The 18,192-nt window shown below is 48.1% G+C and overlaps 1 protein-coding gene across 1 annotated transcript in view; it reads right to left on the reverse strand.

Moving 5' to 3' along the window:
- The window catches only part of LOC111149126 (Fraser extracellular matrix complex subunit 1), a 405,997-nt gene that overhangs the window by 204,121 nt on the left and 183,684 nt on the right, over positions 1–18,192 (reverse strand). Inside the window, exons 15-16 of the mRNA XM_022506058.1 lie at positions 16,794–16,928; positions 2,405–2,548 (exon numbers count right to left, since the gene is read on the reverse strand). Coding sequence (XP_022361766.1) covers positions 2,405–2,548; positions 16,794–16,928 — 279 coding nt within the window. The remainder of the gene's footprint in view (positions 1–2,404; positions 2,549–16,793; positions 16,929–18,192) is intronic.

Raw genomic sequence — 18,192 nt, forward strand, 5'->3', positions numbered from 1 at the left:
CCCAGGACCCTGAGATCATGACCTGAGCCGAAGGCAGCGGCTTAACCCACTGAGCCACCCAGGCGCCCCAGCAGTCTTCTTTTTAACGCTTCCAGTCAGCAAGGAGCTCTGGCTTTCTTCATCCAACCTCTCAGCCCAAGTAGATTTCCACCCCTCAGCGCCTCAAGGCTCACACTAATCCCTCATTTTTTAAAATCCATCTTTTAAATACCCGCTTCCCCAGCAGAAGTCGCTTTCTCAATCCAGATGTAACGTCTCAGGAGCAGGTCAGTGACACTGGCTCATCAGGGACAGTAGCCAGCCTCCTGGGGGACGTACAGGCTAAATGCCTTTGGATTGGTGTGAACTTGACGTCTGCTGACCTTTAGGGGACGCATCTGGCTTAACTGAGTGGGAAAGTGGCGCTGGCAGAAAAAGATTAAAACACAGCAGCCTGGCCTTTCTTTCCTTGTTCTCTCCTAACTGCACACAGAAGCCGCTGTGACTCGTCCACATCGAGTGAGACTTTTCCCGCCAGCGAAGCCGATGGATCTCCGCACAGCTTGAAGCGAGCAGCTGTGGACGGCTAGCTCTCTTCCCCAAGACACGTGCATCTGTCAAGTCCCAAACATCATCTCACTCTCGCTGTTGCCTGCTCAGTAAACAAAATGAGGACAGTAACTCAAGAAAGATTTATGGGCTGCACATTTCTATTGATTCAGCGGACTTTGTTATTAAAAAAAGCAGTCATCACCGCCTGTCAATAGGTATGACCATCACAGTAAACTCAGTCCGGACCGTTCACTCACTGTCAGGTGCCCGCCCGTGAACTTGGCAATGTCCATAGGGCAGCGGCGGGTCTGAAGACTAACAGGAGGATGGGGAGAAGAGGATCAAGGGAGGCAAGAAGGAGAAGGAGAGAGAAACAGCAGAGGTGCGGAGGGAGGCGCGTCCTTACAGCCGGAGAGCAGTTAGGAGGCAGGTAAGATCGAAAGCCAGAAGACGGAGGCTTGAATCCCAGCTCTGCCCCGTATTAGCTACGTAACCTTCAGCAAGTTTCTTAACGTCTCTGTCCCATCCAGAAAATGAGGACGATGACAGCAATCGTTGGGAGGAGCAGACACCAAGCACAGCACTTGGGCCAAACGCCGGCCTGTATCAACTCAGTCCTCCAACAGCCCTCTGAGCCAGTGCGTCTCAGTTTCTCACCGCTGCTGCGACAAACGACCCCAGACTCACTGGTCTGAAACAGCACAGAGTTATTACCTTACAGTGTTTGAGGTCAGGTGTCCTAAAGTCAAGACGTCAGCAGGACTGCATCCCTGCCGGAAGCCCTGGGGCAGATGCATTTTCTTGTCTCCTCCCTGATTCTAGAGGCCGCCTGCCCGCTCACTGCCCCTTCTTGGCATCACGCTGACTCCTGCTTCTGTCTCAGATCGACTTTTCAGACTCCTGGAAGGACCCTTGCGGTTACGCTGGCCCGGTGGTCTCCCCCATCTCTGGATCCTTGACTGAATCACCCCTACAGAGTCCCTTCTGCCATCTAAGGCAGCAGAGTCACAAACCTGGCTATTAGGATGGAGGCATCTTTGAGGGGCCATTATTCCATCTCCCACGGGGCTACAGTTACCCCCGTTCTACATAAGGGAAACTGATGCATGGAGAGAGCACTCAGTGTGCCCAAGGTCGTGCCTCCCCCATGCTTTCCTGCCTCTCAGTGGGTTAATGTTTATAAAGCGCTTGGAAGGAAGCACTAAGTTGAGTTAATGCTTAACCACCTTGGTGTGGGCATTCAAGAGAGACAGAAAACACAGTAACAGCTTCAGCTTTAAGTCAGCGACACCGACACAAAGGTGCGTCTGCGGCTCGCTGCTCTGGGAGCTCCTTTGTCTCCACGGACATTCGGGTGCAGTCTGGCACCAATGTAGAACTCGGAATTTGGAGGAAGGAAGCCCTGCTCCTCTCCCTGCAGCTGGGGGTCTGGAACAAGCAGCCGGAACCTTGCAGGATGGGGCCAGAACCAGCCCCGTAACCACCACGCTCTCACGAAGCGGGGGTGTGAAAGGCCATCCTGGCAGTTGAAAAAAAGGGCTTGCAAACTGCTAAAACACTGTCGATGTTCGCGGCCATTTGTATATTTCCTTAAACATTTTATCTCTTTGAGAGAGAGAGAGAGCAAGCACAAGCCAGAGGGAGAGGGAGAAGCAGATTCCCCGCTAAGCAGGGAGCCTGACACAGGCTGGATCCCAGGACCCACAGGACACGGGGATCATGACCAGAGCCAAAGGCAGAGACTTAACCAACTGAGCTACCAGGTGCCCCTTCCATTTGCATATTTGTTGACTAAAAGAAATGTTATGATTTTAATAAAACAAAGGATGCTGGAAGAAAGAATGCTGCTCTGGCACGCAGAGCAGGCACTTACGGCTGCAGATCCCCTGCCGGTTGTAGAACCCTAGGCCACAGCTGCTCTCGCAGACGCCCTCCCTCAGCACGCGGAGGGGATCTCTGCAGGCCAAGCAGTGCTTCTCCGTCGGACCCCAGCAGGCGGCACAGGACTCGTGGCACACTGCAGGCAAACGGCAACACCCGTGAACAAGCTGTAGTAGAAAGGACTGGTTGCAATTTTTCTTTCAAAGGTTTAAGAATTCATGAAGAGGATGCTGGAGACTTCATTCCCAAATTGCGATGCACATATGTATGCCCCAGGAGAAAAACACACCCCCCCACCAAAAATTTCTGTTGGCCAGAAGTCCAACTGCAATAAATTACTGCTCGGAGACTTGGAACGAGCAATCGAGGCTTTTGAGTAATGGGAATCCCAGGAAAGGGAACCATAATTTTCTAGACAAAGATGGTCTAATTAGATCAGATGGGCCTCCATCACCGTGCCACCCTGTCTTTCATAACCAGACACTGGAGTGTTGACAGGATCACCAGTCGTGCTTCCAGCACCATGAAGAATCAGCAAGGAGGGATGCCATGTACTCTCATCCTTGATTAGACCTTGAAAGACCCGCTACTGCTGGATTTCCACTGCTGTCTCCCCACCTTCCACCCCTGTCTTCTCTCTCTCTATTCCCCCCCCCCCCTTCCTTCCTTCCCCCCCCCCAAACCCCTCTTCTAGTCCTCCCCCGCCGCTGGGCTCTGGTCCTCCACCCCCACCCCCCCGCCACTAGCTTCTGCTCTCAACATGCATCTTGACATATTTCTCTCCTACAACTTAACTTGCTAAGTATATGTTGTTCCGAAACCAGAGTTGTTCTTTAACACTCAGAGATATCCTCCTCTTCCAGTATTTGGTTTTTACTATTTGTGTTTGCTTTTCACCTTCGCATGTCTGCAAAGAGAGATCTATTCCGAGTGATCGGTGTTATTAAAAGTCGATTAACTGTCTGTATGCCTAACCCCAACCTATGCTCCTGTTAATGCATCCTCATTTCCAAAGTGTTTGCTTCACCATGGAGCACAGCCTGTTTGGCAGAGGCATTCATTCTGACCAAAACTGGTGGGGAAAATGCCTTTGCTGATTGGAAGAGACTGGGGACTCTCTACCTAAGTAATTCCATTATGTATCCCTTCAGAATCAGAAAAGGGTGCCTTCATTGTTAATCTCAAGGTCCAATCCCCTCCTCTCCACTGGAAACTGCACAGGAAAGCCTTAATTTCAGACAACTTTCCTCCCTCAACAAATTCAGAGATAATTACAAATTCTGTTAAATGCTATAGGGTACCTGGCTGGCTCAGTGTGTTAAGTGTCTGACTCTTGATTTCAGCTCGGGTCGTGATTTCAGGGTTGTGAGATCGAGCCTCGTGTGGGACTTGGCACTGGGCGTGGACTCTGCTTGAGATTCTCTCCCTCTCTCTCCCTCTGCTCCTTCCCTCCGGCTTGAAAAATGTTAGGAAGGGCTCTTTGATAAAGAATGACGCGGTGGGAGTGGAAGCAACCAACCTGAGGTAGATCTAAAGGATGGGAAGTTGCCAGCCCTGGAGAGAGCCAGAGAACAGCACCAACAAAGTCCTTGAACAGGAAAAGAGATCAGGGGTTCAAGGAACTGAAGGCTGCCCCCGTAGTGAAACCTAGCAGACACAGAGGGACCAGCAGGGCACAGAGGGGCACAGTGGACTGATTCATGGCTGGAGGGATAGGCAGAGGCCCAATCAAACTTGACCTTGGAGGTCAGGGAAAGAAATGAGGATTTTACCCTAAGTGTAACGTGAAGTCTTAAATAGGTTTAAGCAAGATCAACACACATTCTGATTTTCAAAGCTCTCTCTGGCTACTGTCTGAGAGGGAGAAGGACTTGCACGTAGGGAGACAGACCAGCATGGAGTCCACTGCTCTGGTCCACACAGAGCTGACAGCAGCAGGTGAGAAACAGGGTTGGAGGAAGGTTGCTTATTTACGAACTCCACACTCGGTACTTCATTGCTATTGAACACCTTCGTTATAGTTTATAATTAATAAATAATATTAATAATATAATTTTATAATCATACTATATATATAGTTTAACACCTTATTTATATTTTATTTTATATTTATATTTTATAACCGTGTTACATGAGAATACTGTTTATATCGGGATAAGCTACCTAAGTACATTATCATTAAAGATGTGGATCAAAGATCCCAGTAACAAAGTCCACCCTGAACACCCATGAAATCGGTCATTTGTTCACGTTGCCCGCTACCCTTCAACCACTGCCTAGAGTCGCCATCCAAGCGTCTATCCCTGCTTGTGCCTCAGCCTCACTGACCCAGGAGTCGCTTCAAAGCCATCATCTAACCAAACAAAACAAACGAAAAACCCAATCCCATTCCTAAGACGGTGCGCGGGGCTAATCCACCCGCGTTCAGCAGAAGCGCCCGCCCCACGCAGGGTGCCGTGGCCAGCGCGCGGCCCTCCCAGCCAGCCGCAGGTGGGAAGTCTGCTAGCGGGAACATTCAAACCAGCCCACAACCTGAGCTCACCGGTGGCACTGCACAAACTGCACCGGGGAGCAAGGCCCTGAGAGGAGGATGGGAAGAAAGACTAAAACGACAACAGGGGCCAGACCGCAAATGTCATGGAAGGCCAGGTGAGGCCCTGGGACTTTCATCTGTAAGAGTTTTAGTCAGTTTTGCTTCTTAGACAGTTTACTCTGCAGTGGGGAGAGGACAGGGTAATTGACCTAAGACATTCTTAAGGGATGAAATCGTCTTTGTCTGGGGAGCGCAGAGGAGGTGAGAAATTAAAGCACGACCCCCTAGTTCTCTTTGGGGATTGGCCGGGAGTGGTGCAGACATTCAGCTGCACTGGCTTTAAAATAGTAAAAATACTTCCAACCTGGTTGGCAAATAGCGTCATCCTGGTCCCTCCCCGATAACCCTGGTTTCATCCCTGGGAAACCTAGAAGACACTGTGCTCCAGCAACCGAAAGGTCTGGCACAGGGGAGGGTCTCAGGGTTGCCCACCGCCCCCGCCACCTGCTGACCAATCTGATTTGTGCCGTACTACTTGTTAAATTTCTTTTTAACGTTATCCCTAGTGTTGCCAATCAGAACAGGGCCAGGGAATGAGCAGGATAGAGGCTACAGGCTTAGGGACGGCACTCACGCCCGTCACAAACTGAGCTGCCCCTAACATTTCAGTCCTGCCTTGGGCTACCTCCCTGGAGCAGGCCAGGTCCACGGAGCAGGGTGCTCTAGGCTTGCCATCTACCGGTTCGTGGGCTCCCGACGCCCCACCCAGGATTCACCCAGTTGGCAATGCCTCCAGCTCCTTCCACAGCCCCTGTAATCCTGGTTACACTTGAGAGGCTTAAGCTGTCACTACTTCTGGGAAGCTTTGCTGAACTCGTCCAAACGGTCCCTCCTTCCTCTGTGTTCCCGCAGCTCGGTGGACATCCTCTCTTCGGCTGTTGATCTGACTGTCCTAATCATCTGGTTACAGATCAGTCCCTTTCAACAGAATGTAGTATCCTCCAGAACGGGGGCCACCTTGGAATAATCTCCAACCCCCAGTGTCCAGACTGACAATTGGCACAAAGTCAGTGTTCATTAAATGTATGTTAAATGAATACACAGATTTTTTTTTTTTTTACTGGTTATGACAGAGTCATCCTATCCGTTACCTTCTACATGGAAACAACTAACCATGACATCATAGCCTGAACAGGAATAGGTGATAACTTCAGATAGACAAACCTGAGGCTATAAATTTACCTAATACATAAATAAAAGTCCAGATCTCCTTACGATGATAAGTACTTATGGCATGTCTGTATAGAGTACCAACTGGAGGCCACCTTCTCTGTTTCCATGGCAAACAAAAGGCATGTTCGATGGTCCGGCAAGTCCGCAGAAGGGATTTTTATTTCTTCAATATGGGACTATGCTGAGCTGCTATTTCTTTTTCTTTTCTTTTCCTTCTCGAGCTATCTCTCCTTATAATGATGTACTCCTACTGTGTTTTGCAATTGATTTCTAATTTCTAACACTGAACATATGCTACTGCAGATAATCTCTTCTTCTAGGCTGGTTTCACATGTGGCTTTTATTACACTTGGCTTCTTAGGAAAAGTAGAAGGTCACTCCCTGACTTTTTTGCCCTAATTGCTCTTAGTGATACATTTCAGATCACTCAGGGTTTGAATTGTATATTGTGAAAATGTGGCAATAAATTTAAAAAGAGGGCTAATGAGAGAAAACCATCTTATCTTACATGCGGCACATAATTTATTTAGGAAAGCCCCTGACTTTTCTAGAGCATAGCAAGACATGTGTTGACTTGCTGAGCAATTCATTTCAAAATGAAAAGGAACAAATTACTTTTCTTTCAGCAACTCTATATTGAAACCAGACTCTAAAAACAAGAAACTTCTTTTAGTTACTTGATAATTTTGAGATAGAAGATGGCTGTAAAAAAACTGTAACCTGTGCTTCTCTAAGTATAAAATGCAGCCCCTTTCCAGGGACGTGTTAAAAGCACTTCTTACAGGCAACTTCTCATTTTCCAGGAAGCCTTCCCAGACCCCGGTGGGCTCAGCCTGCAGTTCAAAATGCCCCTCAGAAATGAGAAGGAGCTTTGGTCCCTCACTCTCCCACGGCCTTTTGGAATACGTTTCTCAGGCATCCGCAGGGAATTGCACACTCGATCAGCAGGCCCTTTCGGGGTCATCAGGCTGCGGTTCCGCTTTCCAAACCACCACGGGGGTTTTCACCAGCAACTACGAGGAGGCAGCCAGACTGCAGACACAAGCAGCTGCGTCGTCCACAAGTCAAGTTCCTCCGTTCCCGTCCGTATCCATCTTGTAGCAACCGTTAGCTTTCGTCCTCGTCACATAAATGACGGGGAAGTACTTGCCAAGTTCTAAAGCATTATCAGGAGACGGTGGGTAAATTTCCAATAAGAAGCTCTTGTTGGGGGCGCCTGGGTGGCTCAGTGGGTTCAGCCTCTGCCTTCGGCTCAGGTCATGATCTCAGGGTCCTGGGATCGAGCCCCGCATCGGGCTCTCTGCTCAGCAGGGAGCCTGCTTCCTCCTCTCTCTCTGCCTGCCTCTGCCTACTTGTGATCTCTGTCAAGTAAATAAATAAAATCTTAAAAAAAGAAAAAAGAAGAAGCTCTTGTTGGATGAAAAAATGTCCTTTCTATCTCACACTTAACTTCACTGTTCCTTGCTGTCCTAGTCTGCAGAGTGGGAATAACAGTAGCTCATGAGGAAGTGGTGAGACGACTTATTACTTGAGAAAGTAGAGAACGCCGCGCGTGACCTGGTGAGCGGCGTACTCTGCGAGATCTAGCACATCTCGTCTCAGCTGGTGTCAAAAATGATATCATTGTAAAGGCAGCAAAGTAAAGTGCAGCAGGAGACAGAAGAGAAGGACAGAAAAGACTGTGGGAAAGGTGGATTCCTTAGAAAGGACACAAAGTGAGCCCTCGGAGATCATTCCAGCAGCTACAGGAAAGGTAGCTTTCTCCAGCCTTTCCCAGAGGACTCAGACTTTAAAGCTCTTCCCTTGCCACCTCTACAACAGAGCAGCAAAAGCCCTGTGGAAAGCGACTGAACACAGCCTGGTGACCGCGGAGAAGCCCGGAAGCTGACCAGACTAGTCTCTTTTGCCTGATCACAGCCCATGGGAGGCCAAGGCTACTTGTTGTGTAAGAAGCGCAAATGCCAGACACATGTGAAAGGAAAGGAAGTTCATGGGCGTCATCAATAGTTTGATCCTTTTACGACAATCTTCTGTCCCCGCCAGGCTGGGTCTCCATCCTCAACCTGCCTCCCTGCACCGACAGGAAACTTTACATCCTGAAATGGGAATATGGGGTCCCCATACATTTGGAAAACCCAGATGTACCCGAGGGAGTTCCTAGCAGAAAAAAGACAAATACATGAAAAAATCCTTAGCCTCATAAATAGCCAGAGATCTGCAAATTAAACAGGAGAGCAGCAGCAGCATGCAATAGGCCAGACGTACAGTAGAAACGGCGCTCTGGGAAAGGGGGGTGGGAGAGGGATTCCCGGAGGCAACCAGTACACGAGCCCACCAGAGGCTGGTTGGTGACGGGGGAGGCCATGCCCGTGTGAGGACAGGGAGCCAGTGGGAACTCTCGGTGCCATTCTTTTATTTTGCTGAACGTAAAACTGCTCTAAAAAAAAAAAAAAAAAAGTCTTTAAAATAAAAAAAGGAAAAGAATGACGAAATACCTACCTACTCATATTTGTGACTATTTAAAATTAAGCACACACACAGCACACGGTGAATCGCACTCGGATCGTTACTTAAGTGGGGCCTGGAGGGGGAGGGAAGTGGGAGTGGGTTACGGGAACAGAAGGAAAAGACAGGCGGACAGACGGGCCTGGACAAGCAAGAGGAAGAGTCAGCCCGGGCTAACCGTGGGTAAGTACGAGCGGGTCAGTGGGATGACGTCAATTCTCCTCAGGGAATCCCCAAAATCAGTAAAAAACAAAAATAAGATTACATTTTACCTCAACCAACCTGGCAAACAAGAAGAGTCATCAGGCCTCGTGCTGACAAGGGTGGTAAGGAACAGGCACTCACTGGTGTCTAGCGGGAATACAAATCACAGCTTCCTCAAAGAGAGTCCCGGGTGACACGTGTCGGAGGCTTCGAAGAGGACACATACACCCTTGGGCCCAGCAATCCCATGTCGAAGAATTTACCCTCATCAAACATACGTACCACAATTTCTCTTCAAAACGTTTACATCATGGTTAGTTATGATCGTGGAAAAGTTAGGAACAAACGTTAAACCGCAGAGGACTAGCTGAATGAATTCCTGCACAGCCCCAGATGGAAAGTTATAAAACAGCTTTAAAAAGATTTTGTAGAAGCACAATAAATAACATAGGGAAAGCAGACAATAAAACTATACAGACAACGTGATTTTACCTTTGAAAAATAAATAAATGTGTGTATGTCTGTGCACCTAACGTACGTACACACACACACACACACACACACACTCATAAATCGGGAAGCCATTCACCAAAATACTGACAGTAGTAATTTGGGGGAGTTTGAGTCAGGCATTTTTTGCTGATTTTTTATGGTGCCTTGAATTTGACTGACTTTGTCAAATTATTTTTTGTAATGCACAGGAATTCATGTCATACTTAGGGGAAAAAGAAAAAAGCCTGTAGTACTTTTCCTGAAGGCACACACTGGGTAAATAGCTAATTAATCTATTAAACACATTTGTGATACGGCTGTATGGTTCGCTCATCTTGGGTAAGGTATTTGAATTTTTAGTAGGGTCTTCTGTAGAGGGGATAATTCCCCACTGGCAGAGGCTTTGGAAGGTCCACATGGAGAGAGATTTTAGCAGCAGGCTAGCTTTTCATGGGTACCTAAGCCAGGAGAGGATGGCAGACGTCATGCTCACGAGGAACATTCTTAAAGTTACCCTCTCTCTTTCCTGCCCCTCTACATATACTTTTTTTTTTTTTAAGATTTTATTTATTTACTTGAGAGAGCAAGAGAGAGACAGAGTGAGAGAGCAAGAGAGACAGAGAGCGTGAGAGCGAGCACAGAGGGAGAAGCAGGCTCCCCGCTAAGCAGGGAGCCCGACACGGGGCTCGATCCCAGGACACCGGGATCATGACCTGGGCGGAAGGCAGCTGCTTAACCGACTGAGCCACCCAGGCATCCTTCTCTACCTGTTCTTCTAGATCGACAACGCTAATACACTGCAAGAGTCTTCAAATGCAGTGCCCACCTCGGCCCAGCTTGATGAGCCAAACAGAACCCTCAGATTCCATTCCTCCGCTGTGACCACTGGCAACCCACAGCCGCTAGGACTCCTGGGTTTTTTCTCAGCCCCTATTAATTAATTGGCTTTGATTTCTCCACTGATGCTTTGAATCTCTTTGTCTACAGAAACTGAAAAGCCAGAGGGACCAACGCTTAAATCAAGCTTTTGACGGGGAGAGTTCTCAGACTTGTTGGCCGCACCTGCCTTGCCTGCTCAGATCTCAACAGCGATAACCTGGAGGGGTTGTGTGCTCTTGGAGCAGCCTAAAAAGGGAGGGGAAGATTGTGCAGAGAGTGTGTTAGGGTGGGGAATGGGAAAAAGAGAGAAGGAACATATGCCACAGAGTCTAGCTAAACTAACTGTGAACCTAGGAACCGGGCAGAAAGCCAGAAGACTCGTCACTAGTTTGTAATCCATAGCTAAAATATTTGGGGGTTCAGATATGTCAGGAAGAATGGGATCTGTCTGGAAGATAAACTCCCTTGCATTCGTGGCGCGCTTTCTCTGCTGGTACGGGATACTTCTGTCCATCATTTGTCTTTTGGCATCCCCAGCAGGGGTCTGTGAGCCACATAGGCAAATGCCAAACACAGCTGGTCTCCTGCTACAGCGCAGGTCCCAGGCACGACACTGCCAGCTGCTTTCCCTTTTTCTCCATTTAACCTTTACATGACCATCCAAAGCGGGAGAGAACTGGGAAGGGGAATACCACTGTCACCTGTCCCACTGGGTCTACTTCGCTCAAGAAGTGGACAGCAGGAGGCAATCCTGTTGTCCTCCCTTCTGAATGGCTTCAAACACTCTACACCACTCAAGTTTCAAGGATAGTTGTTTTTTATTTGTGTGTGTGTGTGTGTGTGTGTGTGTGTGTGTGTGTGTTTAAGATTAACCCCTCAGGCACTGATAAGGCTCTCTACTCTCTTGACAAGGACGGAGATGAAGGGAAGACAAAGAAAGGGAAATAGAGATTCTGGAATTTTCCTGAGGCTACACCTAGCCAGGAGTTGCTGGCAGGAAGTGAATAACAGAAGCTAAACGGAAGTTGGGTCACCTGCAAGCCGAAGTCCACGCGTGCCTGTACATTGCTGTCTTCCTCGTGCAATGGTTTTATTACACTTTCCTCTGTCAAAAGTTGTTCCAGAGGGCCTTGTGTGTGCGGAGCACCACGGGGAATTCAGAAAGATGAAACCTGTCCCCACCTCAAGAATCAGTCACTTCCTGTAATACACCTTTTAAAACTTCCTTTTTAGCACTAATAGTAATGAATTCATAGAGGGGAACGATCTGATGTTTTCTGTATACTTCTTTACTGACACTCTTCTCCCATTTAGATAGTAAGTTCCTCAACCCCCCCACGGACTTTTCTGCTCATTCACTCTGTATCCCAGTTTCTGGTACATGAAAAAGACTCAACAACCATTCCTTGCACGCAATATCACTTGAAGCAGTAAGTCCCCCGTACAAGACACTCAGCAGTTAAGGGAGAGACCGTAATTGCGACAGAACACCAGCGAAGGCTTGAACAAGGCATACGATTCGAAGAGAACAGAAGGAGTGAAGACAGTGGCAGGATGTGTTGGACCCGCAAACTGATCAGCTGATCTGGCAACGAAATAGGGACTGACCTGACCCTCCAGTTCCGGGGGATGTGGGAGGGGCCACGGAGGATGCCAGCTTCACCACAACCGTCCTCACCATGACCATGAGGAGGGTTTCCTTTTCTTCTCGAGGATTCTGGAACAGCAGTTTCATAAATGCCTTTGCCCAGAGCTTGGCCCCGGGCACAACCAGGCTGAGCTAACCCACATGCTGGAACATAATGCCAAGACCCATTAGGTCTTAACTGCCTTGGACCTGGCTCCAAGGGTCAGCGCTTCGTTTTCACAAATGGTTGGGCTGCTCTGGTCACACACAATTCCAGCAAATAATTAACTTTACAAATTGCTCCGTTCAAACTATAGCTTTTAAATCTCAGCTAGGTCAGCATCCTATATGTAAATTTTACAGGCTCAGTTATCTTACGTTTTCCCTCTAATTATACCATAATTTTGGCTAAGAAACGAAATTCCAGACTCTCAACACCTAATGTGAGCATTGAAAAAAATAAAAGGATTTTGTGATGAATACAGTAAATTGTTCTCTATGTTTACTTCTCCAATAGGAAAGTAGATTTTATCTGAAATCAGATGCAAATGGCCCAAAACTCCATTTTTTAATGCAAGTGATTTGATTTCCATTCCCATAAATTCAAAAATAAAGGAAGAGACTGGATGACAACACCTGCCTTTTCTTGTTCACAAACTATATTCCAGGCATAATATGTTTGTGTTTTTCAAACATCTTTTCTAATGTTCATCATATTGGCTTAAAGTACATGACATCGTCCCCATTTTGCAGTAAAGGAAATTGAGTCTCAAAGCAGCTAAATGACCTGTGCAAAGCCTGACAGCAGTAACAGAGGCAAGAATCAAAGTGATCCCCCCTTCATACAAACCTGTAAAATGTTCAATGGCTTGGTTCCTTAAGCTTCAAAGCCTAAGACCACGCAGCAGTCAGATGCAGATAGAGGAAACTGCATGGATTTGCATGTTTATGTGATTATTTTTTACATCTCCATAACCAGCAGCTAACTCTGCCTTGATTGCTAGCTCACTTACAGGAAACTATGATAGGGTCTCATTTCTCTTCCTATCCTCAGGACCTCAAGCAATGGTCAAAGGAGAGTGAATGTAGGAAAGAGAGAAACAGAACAGGGAGGAAGGGAAAAAAAGAAACACAAGTCTCCTAACCCATATGGAGGGCTTCCTAAATGCCAGGCGCCATCCTAAATGACATATGTGAATTTATTCAGTTAATCCTTACAACCATGCTATACGGCAAACATTACTGTCACTGCTTTACCCAAAGGCAATTGAAGTGTAGAGTTTAAAAAAAAAAAAATACCATTTGTAGTGACGGAGCCAAGACTGGAATCCAGGTGGTCTGGCTCCCGAGCCTACAGTCTAAGCACCGTGTCACTCTCCCTCCCATCTCTGGGTCTGCAGAATGAAGGGAGCGCTTGTCACAGGGTACACATAGCTTCATCCTTGGGTTTTTGTGACTCCTGGAAGTTCCCATTGCACAAATCAAACACTGACTCACATATAAAAATGGGCTAAATTCAACTCTCTTTACTCAAAGTTATAATCCTACGAGCTATTTAGCACAACTAAACGGTGTGTGTTAGTTTGGTTGTTTTAAACTTTTTTCTTATGGGCTCCCGTGCCTAGGATTTGTGCGTGCAGCAGTTCAGAGGTCCCACTGGAGGGGAACAGGGGTTGACTAAAGTGAGGGACAAGACCAGTAAGGAAGAGTGTTTTCAGGGCAGGGTGAACCGAGTTGGATCCAGAGTTACAGAGGTTCTAAGAAGAGGCAAGGGAACCACCACTGTGGCAGAGAGACGACAATAAAGCCAGGACAAGTGGTCCCCAGGAGCCATGCAGGAAAGGTGCAAGGTCATGTGAGAGATGGGGGAGGCCAGGGACATCCATACATGGGTCAGGCCTGACCATCAGGCTGGGATGACTCAGGGACAGGCTGTTAATTCCTGGAAATGGGTAACAGGGAGAAGGAGCCAAAGCAGAAGCCAGTCCAGAACCCGATGTCCACAGGGTCAAGAAGAGTGGCATAGGGCGGCACCAGGGATGTTGGACCAGATCCAGCTGGTGGCAGAGGACGCCCAAGGGTTAAGGCAGAAGCCTGAGTGCCAGGTCTCAAAAATGGGTTCTGGTCCCCGAGAGGGTGACTACTCTTCGGCCCTACCTGTTGCAGAGACGAGGCAACGTCTGTATTACCCGTCTCCAGCTTAGACCAGTACGAAGGCTGGTGGTGCTGCGCCTTCAGGTGAGGTGATCAACAGATCAAGTCCAAGGCTGGGGAAGGCAGAGGGAATAGAGCAGCAACCGGCATGGCGGTGCCTAATGGGGTCTGTGTTTACGACCTGGCTCGGTTCAATCGAGCACAAGAATGTCACAATAACATAAATATCTACACAAACACACTCATCTGGCCTGTGTATGTGGGTGTCTGTGCCCCAAAATTCAAGGGAAAAGGGAGCATGAGAAGGACCCCTGAGGCTGTGACTGGCAGGACCCCAGGCCTTCTCTGAGCCCTCTGGTGCACCTGCTCCCACTCCCGTGTTGAAGAGTCATCGTGTATGTGCCGCCCGGCTCTGCCCCACATCTTTCTCTCGGCTCTACATTCAACACACTGAGCATGAATATTAATCAGGTAATTTCCGGTAATTAGTTTCCTCAGCACAGAGCTCACTGTCTCTTGGTTTTGACGGGTCAGTAAAGTGGCAGATGATGCTCGTCATCCCATAAATGACCCTGCCAAGAGGAATCAATCCAGAAAAACCTGTTGTTACCATAAGATGGCCGGCTTCTTCTTGGAAAGTTTCGCACGTGCTGGAAGAGCCCTGGTTGACTGACCGACGTCCAAGGTCAGTGGTGAAAAGCCACCAAAAATAGCACAAGCCCAAATGCTGCAAAAAATTCCAATAATGAGAAAGCTGATTGGGGCTGTCTCAACATTGAAACAGTGTATGGAAATTGATCACAAGTTTAGCTTTAATTTTTAAGATCATTCTCTCTCTCCCTCTCTCTTCTTTCTTCTCAATTTATGCATCAAAATGCAACCAGGCTGAACTAAAGCAAATTGGTTTAATTCCCTGAAGGGAGCATGAGCAAATTTTCCCAGCAACTTTCTACCAGAGGCATTTGTGTATGGGTATGTGGATGGAATGTGGGAGCAGTCGGCTACGTAAACCAGTAATCAAATGAAACATTACCCATTTCAAAGGGCCCTAGAGCAGCATGAACATCACCCACTAAAACACCAGGCACAGGAGAAAGGAAAATGGCCCCCCAAAAGAAAGGAAAAAAAAAAGAAAAAAGCAAACCTACGTGGGGTGTGTGGCGGGGATAGAGGTGTTACGGAGGGAAGAATAAAATCTAGGGGGAATTAATTCCCTTTTAAAAGCAAATCTGTCACAGGAGTGCTAGCGGGCGGTCTCTTTGATGGAGTAGAAGAAAGGAGGAGACGACATTCAGTGACTTCATCAAATTGAAATTTTAGCAATTTACCTAAACTGCCCAACCATTACGCACTTAGGAAGGCGTTCGGAGGCGCCCGCTTCGAGCCTGTTCTAAAATAACAGGTAAACGGAACATGGTAAGTAAGAAACATTAAGGGTTCTTTATCTTTTATGGCTGAGATGCCTTGAAACGCCGGTCCTTCCGAGATCCCCAAAGGGGAATGCGCTCCTTCACTCACCAAACACGTGCCCAGCGAACACTGAACAAGCGGACGCCTTGTGCCGCCCTTGACGCTGGGGACGCAGCAGACAGTTGCGCAGGCTGCGAGGGCCCCACGGCAGACTCGGAAGCCGGCGTGTCTTCTGTTCTGTATTGTAACTGGCTCCAGGGTGAGCCCTGCTGTCCTCCGGGCCGTACGACACTAACAGTGCTAGTGTTTCCCTCCAGGGTGGTTTCCACCAGGCCGTGGACACTGCTTCTGCCCACAACCTGGAACAGAGGAGGCCAGCAGACCTCCCCTGTAGGACCTGCCATGCCACATTCCCGCCAAATGATCCTCCTGAAAAATCTAGCCAAGGGCATAAAAGTGGGGAGCATATGAGCTGACCGTCAGACTGGCCCTGCTTCGATTCCATCACATGTCCACGTCCTGTCCCGCTCAGCGGCGGAGCCAGTTACCCCCGTTCCTCGTAAGACATCCAAGACCCTCCCTCTGGCCTGTCCGCCTTTTCAGGTTTGCCTACCCCGGGGCACCCTGGCTCAGGTTCGGAGCACACGGGATTCTGTCTCCTGTGGACGAGCCTAGGACTCTGCCCCTGTCTCTGCTTCCACCATTACCCTGTCTCCCATTCCTGCACGCCCTTACTTTTTTCCTATTCTTGCATTTAAGAAATTCTTTATACATTTTTACTTTACTCATGATTACAATCACTACTGGAAAAACGGCCCAGTACAAGCAACACTTAGACTTCGGGTACACTCAGTATTGCACTTGGACTTAGTATACAGACACTAAAGTCAGAGTAAATGTAAACGCCATCATCCTGTCCCACTTTCTGATCATGATGTCACTTTCTTATTTCTGTTTCTCCCTTTCTCTTCAGGTAGAAATTGAGTTTTGAAAAAAATAGAGATCTGTTTCTCCCTTTGTTTTCACGTAAGCGCTGTGTATTTATTTACAAGAGGAAGGAATCTAACTTACGACACAGTGACCACCCCGAACCGAATTAAGAACTGCTCCAGGGCCCCAGGCACGTGCAGAAGGACCTCGAGAAATCTTACCACACGCGCACACGTCACCAAAGCACTAACAAGTTTGTAAAAACACGTGTCATCTCTCTCCTCCATGGTTCTCGGCCCCTCGGGAGTCTGGCTCAGAGTTTCCGCTCATACTTGAACAACTGCTCACAGCTCCGAGCAGCCCCAGATCTTTCAGAGGTGGGGCTGGCTTTCTTGGTGGCTGGGCCAGGCTTACCTGCACAGGAGTGGCGGTCCTGGAAGAAGCCGTCCCCGCAGGAGGACACACACTGGCCGCGCCGCATCAGCAGCGGAGGCTGGCAGGACGAGCATTCCAGCCCGCTGGTGCACGTGGAGCACTGAGGCTGGCAGGCTGGCTCAGGGCAAGGGGTGGGGGGAAAGAAAAAAAGGGCAGCTCTGATTAGCTCAAACATGCCACCCCTGTGCCAACTCTTACGTGGCCCAATTCTGAGTCCCTGGAGATACTGGGAACAAGAAAGGCAGGAGAGTCCCTTGGCCAGCCTTCATTTATACAGCACATATCTCATGCCAGCTCTGCTCCAAGCGCTTCCTCTGTAGGAACAACATTTAATCTTCACAACAACCCTTCTTCACCTGAGGAACAAGTCACTTGTTAAGTCACTTGTCCAAGGTCACACAAACCTGGCATTTGAAGCCAGGAAGTTTGGCTCCTGCTCTTCTTACCTAACAGGCCCCAATATCTTTCTCCCTCAACCACTTCCTAAGAATACCCCTTGTCTCTTTTCTTCCACAACCCACGGTGGAGATAGAAATAACTTTCAAAAAGGCCAAAGATTAGGAATCAGGAAAGAAAGTGGGGAGAAATAAATAATTACAAAATAATAAAAGCGGTGAAGCTTTATTGAGGCTTGACAATATCTGAGAAGCTATTCTAGACACTTCATGTGTATTAACACACTCAGTCCTCCCAGGAACCCTCTGAGGAAGGTACTAGTCAGCACTACTCCACTTTTCAGGTAAGAATATTGAGGCAGAGAGCAGTTAAATACTGAGAGCCGGGGTATAAACCAATACACTCTTAAGTGCATACTTAGCTCCACGAGTCAGAGATAAGGAAAAGTAACAATGATCTGGCCTCAAACAACCAAATCCTGCCGGGGAAAATCTTCTCAGACGCCGAAGAACTCTGAAAAGCGACATGGACCCGTTGTGGATCCCCCACTGGAGATAAACTCTACTGCCAATTATCTGCGTGAAGTTGAGCAAGCCAGCTGATTCCTCTGGCCCCCACGTTCCCCACTTGCAAAATGAGAAAGTTCTAGTAAGGGATCTCAAATGCACGTGTCAATTCTGAAGTTCTCTCTTGGATTAACTGAGTGTTGTATAAATGACACCAAGAATCCTAGCGATATTACTTTCTTTGGAAAGTCTTCAAAAAATGAAAAATCCCATCACAACCACCTAGTAACATCTGACCTCCACGTCACCTCTCTCAGTAAGCATCTAAACACCTGTGAAACGTTAGAAGCAAGAAGCCTGCAGGTAGAGAGGCCAAGTAACCCACGGCTGAGGTTCTTGCCTTCTAATGGTTTTCGGAAATTGTGCATTTCCTGCGTGCATGGACCACTTCATTGACAACAGTGAGCCTCAGTCCA

This window comes from Enhydra lutris, unplaced genomic scaffold, assembly GCF_002288905.1.
Source record: "Enhydra lutris kenyoni isolate GAN:26980312 unplaced genomic scaffold, ASM228890v2 scaffoldscaffold21, whole genome shotgun sequence".
NCBI classification, from domain to species: Eukaryota; Metazoa; Chordata; class Mammalia; order Carnivora; family Mustelidae; genus Enhydra; species Enhydra lutris.